Source organism: Phyllostomus hastatus, unplaced genomic scaffold, assembly GCF_019186645.2.
Source record: "Phyllostomus hastatus isolate PE091 unplaced genomic scaffold, TTU_PhHast_1.1 phas_scaffold_28, whole genome shotgun sequence".
In the NCBI taxonomy this organism is placed as follows: domain Eukaryota; kingdom Metazoa; phylum Chordata; class Mammalia; order Chiroptera; family Phyllostomidae; genus Phyllostomus; species Phyllostomus hastatus.
Window position 1 is genome coordinate 21,864,219 of NW_025334022.1, and position 17,285 is coordinate 21,881,503.

Here is a 17,285-nt window from a genome sequence, read left to right on the forward strand (position 1 = left end):
AGAAAAGCATTTGGCAGTTTATATTAGTGATAAATAACTTAAATATATATCTCCTATGACCCAGTAATCCCATTTCTAGGTATTGATATACAGGGTCTAGCAGAAGTAACACCTGTTTGAGTGTGGTTGGTAGGGTATGTGATATCTCGCATGACATGGACAATTCAAACATGTCACCTAAAATGTCATATGTTGTGCTTGAGTGTGGTATTGTTATATAACAGAATTACATGCTTATGATTTTATAATAAAGGATTTTGTAATAAAAAGCAGCATTATTTGTGCCAGGCCCTGTATATGAAAATGAAAGGAGTATAAATGGACAGAAAAAGTTTGTAAAATATGTCAATAAAAGCTTTACTCACAATAGCCAAATAATAGATGCAACTTAAATGACTATCTATAAGAAAACAGATAAATAAATTGTGGTACATTTAAACAATGGGATACTAAATAGTAATAAAAAGAAGAAACTTCTGATACCCCAGCAGTGATAGATTCGAAAACATTAATTTGAAAAGAAGCCATACACCGAAGAATACACAGTGTCTGACTCCATTTATATAAAGTTTAAGAACAAGCAAACTAATCCAAGATAAGTTAGTTAGAATACTGTTTCTGTTAGTGGGAGTAGAGGGGATACGGAATGGCAAGGGCACAAGGGAATTCTCTGGTGGGATGGAATTGTTTTATATTTTGAACTGGATTGTAGTTATTTGGATACATAGGTGTATAAAAAAAGTATCAAGATATATACTTAAATGTTTATATTACTGTATGTAATTATAACTCAATAAAAATAGTAAAAAGCAAATTCAACTATGCTATAACCACCTTAGTTATTAACTTCACCCTGTCCTCCTATCATGTCCTCTTCTGAAGGTGTATTATAGACTCTCCTATTCAGCAGTGCTTGAACTCTGCATACTCAATTTCCCAGTATGAATTAAATGTCTCCCGACTACTATTCTCATCAATCTTTTCACCCAACATGCCCACACATTATTTCTGCTATGACTTTCTTGTTTTTTTTCTGTCTCTGAGCAAGCCTACCTTACAACCACTTGCCCAGATAATATAATACCTTCCAACAGCCACCCTTCATATGATATTAGATTTTATATATATCCACTTCCTACTTCAACCTTTCTCCTTTTCATATTCTTCTAAATCACACCTGTATTTTAAAGTACCTTAGATATCAAAAACACAATTATTGTATTTTTAAAATAGTTCAAAATTCCACATTTATATTTCAATATTAGCACAAATATAACATGTATTATTTGCCAGTCTCTCTCTCCCTCCCTCTCTCTCCTTCTCCCCCCTCCCTCTCTCTGTCTCTCTCCCCCCAACATACACACCATCGACACCTATTTAATCTCAAAACAACCCTGACATGTATTATTAGCCCCATTTCATAGCTGAGGAACTTAAGACCCAGAGCAATTAAGAAATTTGCCCAAGATTACACCACTGGTAAGTGTCAGAGCCATGATATAGTCAATTCCAGCACATTATGTCAAATGCTTCACCTAAACCATACAGTTAAACTATTGGGAATAATAGTTTACTCTTCCATACTCTTCCATAGCTAAAGAGCAAAGGTTATGTTTCTTTGAACCATGATTTAAAATTCTAAATTGTCAGAGGAAGCTCTGAATTTCTGATGACTCCGTGGAAAAGTTTTAATTGGATATTTTGTAATTGTGTTTTTCATTTACAGTTGACATTAAATATAATTTTATATTATTTTCAGGTGTAGAGCATAGTGCTGGACTAATTGGTTATTTAAATAACAGAAATGTACACACAATCATAGAACAATACTACTAAAACTACTTGTTGGGATATCTGTTCTTAAGCAATGGGTACCAGTATTCACTCATTGATATGCTTTAAAACTAAAATTCCAGTCAATGGTTCCATTGAGTGAATTCTATGTATTCACAATTTATACTAATTATGACTTCTAATTATATTTTTTACTTTTTCATTAGCTTAGAACACATGATAACATGTTCTTCATTCAGGTTGTCACTCATTCTTTTATTCATATAGCAAATACTCTTGTTTCATGCCAGGTATTTAACAAATACTTAATGAGTAGTAACTATGTTAGGTATATTAATAGGCAAGAAAGATATTATATAACTTATAATGTAAATTATTTCCATAAATATACCTGTTACGGAGCACTGCAGCAACTGATTCCCCTAGATGCAGATGATCCATTATCTCTACAAATTGGGTAAGGACCTGTTCAGAAGAAAAAGGAAGTCAATATTTACTATAAAAGTCAATATTAGAATTTTCAAATTATGCTACCTTTTTAGTATTTTATATATTTTGTGATAGATATGCAAAATGTATGTCCATGTACCTAATATCCATATGATGACTTAGAAAATTAAGAAAAAAAGGAAATTAAATCTGCAACAGTCAAAATATCTACAAAATACCATACTGAATCATTAAATAGTATGCACTAAATTTCATGTGAAGTCATTAGCTAACAATTACCCTTGGAAAAACAACCAAGTATACAGAAGTTGGATTAAACAAGAGTCAGAAAAACTGAGGAGTCTGTGTGAAATTGTGTTAGATAAGAGAAGATAAAGTAAAAAGTTGGGGCAAACATTTGCCAAATAGATACAGATAGGACTAATTCCCATGTTACTGGGAGGACTAAAGGCCTGAGAAGCCCATAAGCAGGGCCCACAATTTCAGAAGTGGTTGGTCAAAACTACAACTAGAAAGGTATAACATTTTGAAATATAAAGACATAAAATAGGTAGTGTGGGAAAAAGTGTTTTCCGGATGTGCACTGAATTTCTGTTTTGGTTGTGCCTGTTTGTTTTTTTAATTGGAAAGGAACAGGTAAGTTTGTAATAAACTGAACTTTATCTAATACACTGGTTTTTAGTAATGTGACTGTTTTGTGTTGGAGATGTAGAGTATATTTAATGTAGTCTATTAATTTCAAACACATTTGCAAGAAAAATATATGTTTAATTAAAAGTTTCTTATTAATAAAATCAATGTATTTCATTGGGAAGATGCAATTTTAGTTTGTTCTTATAATAATGTTTGTTATAAAACTATGTGAAGACCTAAAATAATTAAGCTAGGGGAAAGAAAGGTTTTTGCCTGGCCAGGTGGCTTGGTTGATTGGACTGTTGCCCCACACATCAAAAGGCTGCAGGTTTGATCCCCAGTCAAAGCACATACCTAAGGTTGCAGGTTTGATTCTCAGTGGGGGTGCATACAAGAGGCAACCGGTCGATGTTTTTCTCTTCTCTCTCTCTCTCCTTCTCTCTCTCTCTCATTCTCTACCTGCCCCCCACCCTTTCCTCTCTCTCTAAAATCAGTAAACATGTCCTTGGATAAGGATTTTTTTTTAATTTTTCTTTATTGTTCTTTGTCCTCCTCCTGCCCCTTAATTTAGGGGAAAAAGCTAAAGAAGTAGAAGGGAATAAAACACTCTATTTATTAGGTCTTCATAACTCTAAAAGTGAAACAAATCAAATGACAATGTAGCATTTATTTTATTTGCATAATCCTATTTTATGCATATAATCCTATCATAATTTTAAAAATTGAGCAGCCTAAACATTTTTTTAAAAAACTTAAGCATCTGAAAATCAACCAACCTTGACTTACCTTTCCTAAAAATTAGAGAATTGACAGATGTTGAGGAATTTTAATTTTATTTAGGCTTCAGAATTTTACAAAATGTGCCAAGAAAAAACCCAACTATATCAATATTACTATTAGGAATCTGAAAATGTGAAAAAAAATAATTCCTGACCCATTTAAGCAACTGCATCTAGGGTAGAACATATAGGTCCCAAAATTAGATATGCAAACTTTCACTTAATGCCATTGTTTCAGCCAATCCACCTCCTGCACCTGAGTTTGGGGCACTCCCAAATTCTCCAGATAAGAAACCTCTGGTCTTCTGACATGCAGAGAGTGGGTGACAAGACATGGGACTCTAACAACTTATTATGAAGACTTCCAAAAAACAGATAATGCTTTCAATCTTATGATTCATACCCGCCTTCCCAAGACCAGGTGCTCCCAAGTCTTGAAACATTAAGAGTTCTATGGGAAGAATTAGTTTCTTTCAGATGTTCATGAAGGGGAAGATATTGAAGTTGTAACTTCCTGTGCTGTAAGTAAAAAATTAGTTTCAACCTTACATCTGTCAGTGTTTTCACTCCTGTTGTCTTTGTACTTTTCAATTTTTCTATTTCTTTATTGTCATTTTAACAGAGTTAGGAAAGGAGAGAAAGTAAATGCAGGCAATCAATGTATAAAGGATTTAACTAAAACCAAGTGTTTTATATGTATTAGAAAATTAACACTGCCTGCAATATGGAGGGGGGCAGAGAGAGAGAGAGAGGGAGACTGGAAATATGGAGACCGGTTAAGATACTACTTCCATAGGCAAGGCATAAAAAAGGGGGGAGAGACAAGGGCTATGGGGATAGCCAGGAAGAACTAGGACTTATGACTGAAGACCACTGACAGATATCAAAGGGAAAAGGAGATATCAAAGACAAAATCGATTCATATAACTGCAGAAAATGGTGATGATATCAAATGAGGTAGGGTACAGAAAAGAAGGAAAAATATCTAAAGCAAGGAGAAGAATGGTTTGGTATAGGCATAATAAAGTACCATAAAATGTACCATACAGTAACTAATAGAAAACTGGATATATAGACCTAGATTTAGATTGAAACTAGAAATTATAATATAGGAATATGTAGCCAGTTAAGAAACAGCTGAAGTGATGAGATTGGGAAATAATACTCAGGGGTGTATTTGCCATGGGAAAAGTGGAATTCCAAAGAACAATGTTGTACAAGAAACAAGAAAACAAGCTATCAAAGAAAAAAGATAATAGGTATGAGGGAAATTAAGAAAATTGTGAGATAAAAGCTAAGGAAGAAGCACGGTACAGAAGAATGGTTGGAGGGGATTCAACCATTTCAAGCTCTGCCCTGACCAAGGAAGATACAGCTAATTTATTTAATAGCTACAAAGTCAGTGATTATATTTTTTAAAGAATCAATATGGATGGGGAGAATCACTCTTCAGTGGTTTAAAAATAAAACAAAAATAAAATCTTTCAAGAACTTACAGGGAACTCAAGTATATCAAGGAATGACTCCATGTTTAAGGAGGCCTTCAAACAAAGGAAAAAGATGATTAAAAATAATTAGGACCCTGGCTGGCATGGCTCAGTGGGTTGAGCATTATTCTGCAATGCCAAAGGTTGCTGGTTCAATTCCCTGTCAGAGCACATGCCTGGGTTGTGGGCCAAGTTCCTGGTTGGGGTGCTTGAAAGAGGCAAGGAACTGATGATTGATATTTCTCTCACACATTGATGTTACTCTCCTCTTTCTTCCTCCATTCTCCCTCTCTAAAATAAATAAATAAAACCTTTAAAAAAATAATTGTGAAACACTTGGTCAGCATTTAGAAAAATAAATTGGTTACACACTACTTCACGGAAGGATCAAAGATTTAAAGGTAAACAATAAAACTGAAATAATACCAAAGGAAACTCAAGTGAAATTATTTACAATCATGCAGTGGTAAAGTATGCAGCACCTCAAATCTAAGAACCATAAAAAACATCTGTTAAGTCTGATTATACAAAAAGTTATAATTCTGTACTTCAAAAAGACTACAAACTCAAATGGCATTTGATAAAGTAGAAAAAAACAGTCACCATATACATGACAGAGAACAGAGGGCTAATGGTTTTAACTTATACACATGCAATAAATAAATAATAAAACAATTGTAAAGCTGAACAAATAATATAAACAAGAAGTGCACATAAAAGAAATACAAATCATTAATAAAAATAAGTACTATTTAAAACGAGGCATTGTTTTCACTGATTAAATTCACACACATACACACAGAATCTGTACATATTCATTATTACTGACAGAAAATTTGGAGTTGAAGGAAATGTTCACTTTCATTCTATAAATTGTTGTTCAATTTATTTCAAAATACAAGTAAGAAAGATCCAGCAAAAGCAGTAAGAAGGAGTGGCCATGACATTGAGGAAACCAGGAAGATATAGTAACCTAGAATGCAAAATAAAATGTTATAATATGAAGAAAGAAGTAATACAATGTGTCAGATGCTCCCACCTATGGCACCAAAGAAGTCCTACCCTGAAGAATTGAGAAATGAGAACTTGATGTAACACAGACATCACTGAACAAATTGATAGGAGTGGTTTCTTTGGAGTGGTGGAGAAAGGGTTGATTACTGTGGATTCAAGAGAGAGTGAAAGGAAACAATTATTCACAACACTTACAGAGACTTGTGTTTTAATAAGGAGCAGAGAAATAGCTGGTGGTTGAAAAGGGATATAGAGTAGAAATAAATAATGATCAGTTTTATTGTGTTTTTATAATGGGAAGTACTAGAGCAGGTAAATCTGAAAAGCGTGACATTAAAAATGTGAACTGAAGTACAATACTATGTAATAAATTTCAAAAGCACATAAGATAATACCATGTATATGTATACACATATGTATATGTATATTTACACATTATATGTGTGTCTACATATGTAGAAAAAGCATGAACATATTCAAGGGAATGATAAACACCAAATTTGGGATAGTTATCTCAGGAAAGGAAGGATACAGTAGTGGCTGTACCTGAATCTAATATTTTATTAAGGATCTGAAAGAAAAATAGCAAAATATTAAGGTATTACATAGCTAAGTGGTGGTTTTTAGCATTATATTGGTCTCTGTACTTTTCTATGTGTTTCAAGTATTTTAATAAAACAGAAACAAAAACGTATAATACATTTTCTCTTCCATAAGTAGGGACTATGTGGATAAGCAGACAAGACATGACATATAAAGGTCAGCATTTTTTAAAAAGAATGTTTTCAAAGACAAAAAAAAGACAGGAAAAAATATAACCAGGCATGCATTGTAATTTAAAAAACACACTTCTTCATGGCCATGATAGTCTCATGAATAAAAAAGAAACAAATAATTACTCAGAGCACACACATGAGAAAGACTTAATTGTGGTTTTGCCCTTAAAAATTCTACTTAGTGCACCAAATAAAACTTACAAGATTGTTTCTGATAATTTAGATGTCTTGCATAAATTCAACTAATTTTACTTTTAAGCATTTAAGTAATTCACAGATTTTATATTTCTCAAGCACCTATCCTATAGTTAGGTAATATTTCAAAGAGAGTTTCTGATTTATGATTTAGCATTTAATTAAAATCCATTCTCATTCTTTCTTACCCTGTCCATGAACCAATAGCTTCAAAAATAATGAGATTTGATATGCCTAACCAATTTCACACCATGTAAGGTAGGCCCTGCTTATGAACTACTGATGTTACATAAAAGAAATCAAGTGTTTGTACAATATTCCATCTTTAAATAAAAATTTCATAAGTACTATATTCAGAAAAGCTGACAGAAAAGACCAGTGAAAAGTGCTAAACCCTACAAAATCAAAAAAACTGCAAAATGTAGAAAAATTGTACATAATTGCAATTCTGTAAATGAACTTATATATAGCAGCATCACTAAAAATTCAAAGTCATCGTGAAATGGCAAAATATGGAATCTGAGAAACAGAATCTTATTGTTTAAGAAATGGTTTGTTATACAAAAGTTAATATTTTAAAATGTTAGAGTGACTATCGAATCATTCAGCTTTCATATAGGACAGACACCACCATGTTCCCCTCTCACCTATGGCACTAAAGAAGTCCTACCCTAAAACATTTAAGTACTAAATATTGAGCTCAGTGGTGATTATTCGTTAGAGTAAATCTAAAGCTGACTAGGACTATGTGGTATGTTCCCACACACACACCCCTAACGAAATGGGCAATGCTATAAATAATAACGGTTGCACTGTCCTAAAGGTTGCAGCTACAGCTGATCTCAGAGCACACCTTTTATGTAAATGATAATCCTGCCTGCTTTCCTACTGATCAGCATTTTGGGCTACAACTAGGGGGTCCAGAGAGGCATGATAAAACCACTTCTATGTCTAAATTCATACACAGATTAGGTTCCCCAAACCCTTTCCCTGTCTGTATGCCAGGGTGGCTGATATACTGTCCTCAACAATTTCAGCTATCTACCTGTAATCACTGAGGCAATCTGCCTATGTTGACCACCATCTTGCTCTTTATTGCTACAGATATAAATCATACACCATGCAGTTCCACTGCTTTTTGCAATAATATCACTCCTTCCTTCTCAATGTGATCCCTTAGACATCCCTTTTAACGTTGTCACTCATAACAGGCTTTAGGAATGCCAATGGGATACATTGTTGGCTAATGAGTTCACAAAGAATGTTGCTGCTGGAAGACCATGGGTTACACTTTGAGAACTAATGTTTTACACATTACAGTTTTTATGGAAAGTCCAAAAGAATCAAATGGAAAATTAACACATTAAGATGCCCACTACAGATATATCAGTTCCACAAAAACATACATTTCTTATATTCCAACAAAATTTGTAAAATACTTAGGAATAAGCTTTGAAAAAACATGATGTTCTTATAAAAATAAAATTTTACTGAAGTTCATGAAATAATAAAGGATCTGAATAAATGGATACATACACATATACACACAATATAGAAGAACAGAAAAACTCAAAACTAGAGAGGTAAATTTCAGTCAAAATTCATGTAGAAATTCAATGCAATTCCAATCAAATTAGCAAAGTGTAGTAGACCATCCTGTGTGGCATGGACCCAGCCCCCAGTGGCAAACATTTACTGGGAAATAACTTAAAAACCATGCCAAACCTTCCAAGGACCATTGTAACTTACTCAACCACTTTTGTCTTTTCATTTGCTAATATCCCTCTTCTGTGATGAATACAGGCATCCTCTCCTTTTTTTTCTGTATAAGGTAACCACCTAAATTGAGCCTGTGCATAGTTAATGAGTACCTTCTTATAATGTGCCCAGTAAGACAATAAAAGCTCATTGGAGCAAGGGCCCAGGCTTTTGCTCCCCTTGAGAGAGAAGTCGATGGCCCTTTTCTTCCACAGGATTCGGTAGTCCATGTGAATTTCTGTTTCAGCTACCATGCTGTGGACCCCACACGCAGGGGTCCACAACAGCAAAGGGCCAGAATTTTTGTGGAGGGGGATGGATATTTCACATGTTGAATCCATCGTTCATTAAAAATGCAAACACATAAAAGTTGTCTAATTTTTTAAACAACAAAATTAGGGTAGAGCCAACTTTTTTCAAGTGATATTAAATGTACAATAAAGGTACAGTAACTATAACAGTGTGGTACTAGTGTGGGAATAGACAAAGCAATCAATAGGACAGAATCCAATATATGGGGAATCCAATATGAGAATCTGGTAATTGTTATCAGTAGCAAAAAAGATTAATTCAATAAATAGGTTTTGAGAAACTGGCTATTTTGGGGGGGTGGACTGAAATCATCTCTATACCAGATAGGTTAAATATATAAATATAAAAAATTATAAAAGTAGTAGAAGGAGATAAAGGAGAATGTATTTTTAATGAGGCATAAATAAAATCTTTCTAAGGGCTGACATAAGACTCAGAAGCCATAAAGAAAATGAAAATCATTTATGTTTCTTTGTAAAAAAAATGACAATTCAGCCCTGGCTGGCATAGCTCAGTAGATTGAGCATGGGCTGGGAACCAAAGTGTCCCAGGTTCGATTCCCAGTCAGGGTACATTACTGGGTTGCAGGCCATAACCCCCAGCAACCGCACATTGATGTTTTTCTCTCTCTATCTCCCTCCCTTCCCTCTCTAAAAAATAAATAAATAAAATATTTTTAAAAAATGACGATTCTATACAGTACAATACAACATAAGCATACTTAAGTCATTGCAAGTGGAGGTAGGGAGGAAAAATGCAACTCATATAACAAGCAAAGATTTAACGTTCATAATACATAAAGTATTCCTGAAAAAGTTAATAACAAAGGTAAGCAACCCAGAACAAGCGCCCTGAATAACCAACTGAAAACTAGCTGAACAGAAGTCTTATAACCAAGGATTAACAGAAGCCACATGGAGACAGGTAGGAAGGGCAGACACACAAAAAGGGCTGGCCCAACACCCACAAAAGGTGATTCAGAATTATCCCTTCAGAATCTAGAGGGATATTTCAGCTGCAAAGGTCTGCTCTTAGAAGCGAGGGGTCTCAACCCCATGCTGAGCTCCCCAGCATGGCAGAGCACTAGAAACAGGAAGAGGGGACTATATAACATCTAGCTGTGAAAATCAGTGGGAATTCCATCTTCCAGGGACAGAAGAGAGTCTGCTACAAAACCAGGTATTAAAAGGTCATCACACAAAATCTTATTTGCAGTCACTCATCCTGGGCTCTGGTTGGACGGGAGATGGCTCAGAGTGGTTTGGAGTCATACAGGGAAAGACTGAGTTTTGTTGTGTGGCTTTGGGTAGAGGTCTAAAGGGATAGCCATCAAAGGCCCAGGGCTGAGTCCCTCTTGCACACCACCCACAGACATCATTTTTTCTGGGTCAAGCACTCCCCTGAATAGAAAATCGGCCTGGAGGAATGCACTAGTCCCAATCCTACTGACACCCTGCCAAGCTTGCATCCTGTGGAGAAGTCTTCTGGCTATGACATGCGTGGGCTCAAGGTAAAGACCTTCTTTTTCTTTAAAGATCTTATTTATTTATTTTTAGAGGGGAAGGGAGGGAGAAAGACAGGGAGAGAAACACCAATGTGTGGTTGCTTCTTGCGCGCCCCCTACTGGGGGCCTGGCCTGCAACCTAGGCATGTGCCCTGGCTGGGAATCGAATTGGAAACCCTTTGGTTCACAGACTGGGGCTCAATCCACTGAGCCACACCAGTCGGGGCTGAAGACTTTCTTAATGCATTCTCAGAGAGGTCCAGGCAGACACAGTAGGTAGCAGAGATGCAGAGAATGAGACTGACTTGTGTAGCTCTATGGTGAGGGCCACATTTTTTTTCACACACCCAATAGGTGCCACCATTCCTGTGCAGAGGCCTCCCTCCATATTGCCAAATCCTGGACTTACTCTGATGACTCCCTGAAACCCTGCCCCAACATAAAAGTCCACAGGCCACAAGCGAGTGACAACTGGCCTTGGTGTACACAGAGACTTCTGCAAAATGGCCTCAAACCCCACGCTGATGCCAAATTTGAATCTGAATCAACCTGGTGAACACTACTCACCCCTACATGAAGACTCACTTAGAATCTACCTCACACAACTAGCATACCACTGCAGGCTGTTTTGTGACAGAGCTAAAGAAGCAGCTGGGAGGCAAAGCTTAATCTGTGAATGCCATGCCATATTTTTTGACCTGCCTCAATGCTTAGTGGAAGCCAACCTTGGCATGTAGTTAGATCCCTACCAGATTCACCCAGGATCAGCAGAGGCAACCAAAAACCGTGGATCATGTAGTGACTACAAACAGGTATCCCAGAGCCAGTCACAGGCAGTGTCTGACATTGATCTGCACAAGAGTCCCTGCCAAGAGGCCCCAGAACCAACACACTTCATGGTTGGCTTCAGACCACATCAGAGAATAACCCAATTAGCTTCACAAGAGCATATCCAAAGGGACATCTCAGTGGGCACCAGCCCATGCTAGGGTGAATTCTGCTTTGTGAGGTAAGCCTGCACACTGCAGCTCATACACTGTGGTTATGGTCAATTTTCATAGGAACCCTAAAGGTTGATACCACCCACGAATAGGCCAACAGCAATAACGACTCACTTACCACAGATGGGCTTATATAACACATACAAGGGACATTCTTGGAGCACCTAGATTAAGTGATCAGGAAAAGTGTATAAATGATTCCCACAGCATACTCAGTACATAAGACCACCCTACCAAGATTTGGAGGCATAGCAGATCTACCTAATACACAGAAATGAATATAGAGAGTCAGCCAAAATGCAGACACAAAGAAACATGCCACAAATGAAAAAAACAAACAAACAAAAAAAAAACCACAGGAGAAATCCCCAGAAAAAGAACTAAATAAAATGAAGGCAAGCAATCTACTAGTTACAGAGTTCAAAACAATGGTTATAAGGATGCTCAAGGAACTTGGAGGAAGAATGGATGAAATCAGTGAGAATCTCCACAAAAAGATAGTAAGTATAAAAAATACATAGAAACTATAAAAAAGAACCAGTCAGAAATGAAAAAATGCAATATCTAAAAATGAAGAGTACAGTGGAAGAAATCAGTAGCAGATTACATGAAGCAAAGAATTAAATCAGCGATTTGGAAGACAAGGTAGCAGAAACATTCACTCACAGCAGTAAAAAAGAAGACACTAAATAATGAGGGACCTCTGGGACAACTTCAAGCATAACAACTGTATCATAGAGTTATTAGAAGAAGAACAGAGAATCCAAGGGATTGGAGATACTATTTAAATAAAGAAAGACTGAAAAATTCTCTAACCTGGAGAAGGAAAAAGACACACAAGTCCAGGAAGCACAGAGAGTCCCAACTAAGATGGATCCAAAGAGGCCCATGCCAATATACATCATAATTAAAATGGCAAGGGTTAATAGCAAAGAATCTTAAAAGCAGCCAGAGAGAAAGTTACCTACAAGGGAGGTCCCATACAACTGTCAGCTGATTGCTCAACAGAAACATTTCAGGCCAGAATTGTTAGGCATGAAATACTCAAAGTGATGAAAAGCAAAGACATACAACCAAGACTACTCTACCCAGCAAATCTAGAATTTAAAATGGAAAGAGAGCTCCTTCACCAGGAACCAGACAAGATGGGCCATGTTCACACTAAGACCATAAAGAAGGTGGCCTGGATTGTCATCAAAAAGTATTACATGTGCTTGAACAATGCCTTCCATGCCAACATGCACATGTGTGAGAAGATCACTATTATGCCCAACAAGAAGTTCTGAAACAAGCTCTGTCACATATCTGATGAAGTAGATTCAGAAAGACCTCATGAGAGGTATAGCCATCAAGCTGCAGAAAGAGGAGAGATAATTATGTTCCTGAGGTCTGAGCCCTAAATTTGGAGATCATTAAAATAGATCCTGACACTAAGGAAATGCTGAAGCTCTTAGACTTTGGCAGTCTGTCCAACCTGCAGGTCACTCAGCCTACAGTTATGAAGATTCAAAACACTATGTGGAGCCATTTGAATCTTTCTGCTGTGCTGTAATATTATCAATAAACTATTGACAACTTCCAAACTAATCAATCAATCAATCAATCAATCAATCAATTAAGGGAGATATTGTGAGGAGAAAATGCAGACAACTGTAACTGAACAATAATTTTAAAAAATAAATAAATAAAGGAGATATAAAGAGCTTCCCAGACAAGAAAAAGCTAAAGTAGAATATTATCACCAAACCAGTATTATAAAAACATGTTAAAGGGACTTTGAGAAGGAAGAAGAAGGAGGAGGAAGAGAAGGAAACATAATTATAAATAATAAATGGCAATAAGTTATAGCTATCAATAATCATGTAAATGTAAATGAATTAAATGTTCCAATCAGAGGACATAGGGTAGCTGAATGTAAAAAGCAAGACCTGATACATATTTATGCTGTCTACAAGAGACCCACCTTAAAATGAAAGACACAGACAGACCAAAAGTAAAGGGATGGAAAAAGATATTTCATGCAAATGAAAATTTTTCAAAAGTTGGGTAACGCCCTGGCTGACGTAGCTCAGTGGATTGAGCACAGGCTGCGAACCAAAGCATCGCAGGTTTGATTCCCAGTCAGAGCACATGCCTGGGGTTGCAGGCCACGGCCCACAGCAACCGCACATTGATGTTTCTCTCTCTCTCTCTTTCTCCCTCCCTTCCCTCTCTAAAAAAATGAATAAATAAAATATTTTTTTAAAAAGTTGGGTAACAACATTTATAACAGACAAAATAGACTTTACAACAAAGTCTACAAATAAGAGAAAAAGAAGGACGTTACATAGTGATAAAGGGATCAACCCAACAAGAGGATACAATCCTTGTAAACATTTATGCACCCAACATAGAAAAACCTAAACATATAAATCAAATATCGATGGGCATAAAGGGAGAGATAGACAGTAATAAAAACATAGCAGGGGATTTTAATACCTCCTTGACATTAAAGGACTGATCTTCCAGACAGAAAATCAACAAGAAAAGAGCAACCTAAACCAACACACTAGACCACATGGATTTAACTAATATTTTCACAGCATTTCATCCCAAACAAGAAAAATATACACTCTTTTCAAGTATACATGGAATATCTTCCAGGATAAACCACATACACAAAATAAGTCTCAATAAAATTAAGAAGACTGAAAGCATAACAAGCATCTTCTCTGACCACAATGGTATGAAACTAGAAATGAATTACAAAAAAAAAAAACACTGAAAAATGCACAAAGACATGGAGACTAAATAGTATGTTACTAAACAATAAATGGTTTAACAATGAGATGAAGCAACAAATCAAAGGATACCTTGAAACAAATGAAAATGAGAACACAACAATGCAAAATCTATAGGACACTGCAAAAGCAACCCTAAGAGGGAAATTCATAGCATTACAGGCCTACCTCAAGAAACAGGAAAATTTCAAATAAACAACTTAACCTTATACCTAAAGGAATTAGAAAAAGAATAGTAAACAAAGCCGAAAGTATGTAAAAAGAAAGAAATAATAAAAATCAGAGCACAAATAATATACAAACTAAAAAAATTATAAAAGTAAATGAAACAAGAGCAGGTTCTTTTAAAAGATGAAAAAGATTGATAAACCTTTCACTAGGTGCAATAAGCAAGACAGAGAACACTGTTGGGAACTGACTTGCCTGGTTTCAGAAGCTGTAACCCCCCATGGCTAAGGCTGAGTGAGCGACCTTCTGACCAGAAGACACTAAGGAGACAAAGCTTATCTCCCTGGCAGAAGCACTGCTTCTGCTCCTTTTTCCATAACTGGCCCCCAGTGCTTGATCAGTTAGCCCATGACGGGTAAGATTCCCCAAGGGGGAACGACCTAAGACAGGCACAATCATGTGGAGGCCCTCAGGGAAGGACTTGGGGGACTATGGAGAAAGGGGGTGATGTACCCTCACTCCTAAGCTTTGACAAAGCCTGAGTCCTCATTCTGTCTGCAAGAAATCTCCTAATCACTTGGCTGCCTTACTTCCCCTGCCTGACTTAAGCCTGAAAAAATGACAGAGGGCAGTGCAGCCCTGTGCTGGAAAGGGTGGGTTCCCCACGTGATCAGGCCTAAAAAAGAATACATAAAATCCTGTGAAACCTGCTTTACTAAAAATGGTCTCAAATGATAAGGGTCCGAGCAGGAAATGAGTTTGTGTCCCAAAGTTTTGTAGCCCTTTAGCTAACAGACCCTGACTCAGAATAATCCATCATAGTTCTTTGTATGCTATCCATTGTTTGATCCTTACTGCCTGATGATGATTAATGAACTTTACCTGTATTCCTGTGCAAATTGAAAGCCAATAAAAACCTGTCAAGGCAAGGATTGGGGCACTCTCCTCTTGAGGAAGTGGCTGGGCTACTCTGAAGCACTCTCCCCTTGAGGGAGTAGCCGTGCCATCCCTTTTCCTCCACAGGACTCAGTAGTCCATGTGAATTTATCTTGTACCTCATCCATAATGCCACAGACACTGGGCCAGTGTCCACATCAGAACCCTGACAGGTGTGGCTCAGTTGGTTGGGCATCATCCCTCAAAGCAAAAGGTCACTGGTTCAATTCCTCATCAGGGCATGAGCCAGGTTGTGGGTTTGGTCCCTGGTCATGGCATGTTCAAGAGGCAGCCTATCAATGTTTTCCTCTTACATCAATGTTTCTCTCCCCATCTTTCTCCTTCCATTCCCCTCTCTCTAAAAAGAAAGAAAGAAAGAAAGAAAGAAAGAAAGAAAGAAAGAAAGAAAGAAAGAAAGAAAGAAAGAAAGAAAGATCTAAAAAAGAAAAAGAAGGGGGCTCCAAATAAATAAAATCACAAAAGAAATAGGGGAAATAATAAGTGACCAAAAGATAACAAGGATTATAAGAAAATATTGTGATCTATATGCCAACAAATTGGACAATCTGAAAGAAATGGATAAATTCCTAATAGTATGCAATCTTCCAAAACTGAATCAAGAAGAAACAGAATATATGAACAGATGGGTTACAACCAACAATACCAAAGCAGTAATCAAAAAATTTCCAGCAAACAAAAGTCCTGGACCATATGGCTTTTATGAGACCAGCATGGTCCCAATTCCAAAACCAGATAAAGGCATTACAAGAAAGGAAAATTACAGGCTAATATCCCTGATGAACAGAGATGCTAAAGTCCTCAACAAAATATCAGCAAAGCAAATTCAGCAATACATTAAGAAGGTCAGCCCTGGCTGGTGTAGCTCACTGGATTGAGCATGGTCTGCGAATCAGGCATCGCAGGTTTGATTCCCAGTCAGGGCAAATGCCTAGGTTGCAGGCCATGGCCCCCAGCAACTGCACATTGATGTTTCTCTCTCTCTCTCTCTCTCTTCTCTCTCTCTCTCTCTGTCTGTCTCTCTTTCTCTCTCCCTTCCCTCTTTAAAAATAAATAAAATCTTAAAAAATAAATAAATAAATAAATAAAAAGAAGGTCAAACATATGACCAAGTGGGAATCATTCCTGGGATGCAAGGTTGGTACAACATCTGTAAATCAATCAATGTGACACAATACATTTAAAAAATGAAGGAAAAAATTGTATTATTATATCAATAAATGCAAAAAAGCATTTGACAAAATCACACATCCATTTATGATAAAAAATATTATCAGCAAAGTGGGAATAGAGACAACATACCTCAAAATAATAAAGGCGATATACAAGAAACCCAGAACTAACACACTCAACAGGGAAAAACTGTTTCTCTTCTGATCAGGAGCAAAACAGGAATGTCCACTTTCACCACTCTTATTCAACATAGTACTGGAAGTCTAGCCATAGGCAACAAAAAAAAAAATAAAGGCATTCAAATAAAAATAGAAATAAAACTGTCATTATTTGCAGATGACATGATACTGTATATAGAGAACCCTAAGGATTCCACCAAAAAAAAACTACTAGTACTGATAAATAAATTCAGTAAAATAGGATGATACAAAATAAATATCCAGAAATCAGTTGTACTCTATACACTAATAATTAACTATCAAAACAGGAAACTTTAAAAAAAAATCC

General features: G+C 36.4%; 1 protein-coding gene across 5 annotated transcripts in view; it reads right to left on the reverse strand.

The window, feature by feature from the left end:
• Nucleotides 1-17,285, reverse strand: part of KLHL13 (kelch like family member 13) — a 383,509-nt gene that overhangs the window by 166,766 nt on the left and 199,458 nt on the right. For all 5 annotated transcript variants that reach the window (XM_045817707.1, XM_045817709.1, XM_045817708.1 and 2 more), the window contains one exon: nt 2,186-2,259. In XM_045817707.1, coding sequence (XP_045673663.1) covers nt 2,186-2,235 — 50 coding nt within the window. In that variant the 5' untranslated portion in view covers nt 2,236-2,259. The remainder of the gene's footprint in view (nt 1-2,185; nt 2,260-17,285) is intronic.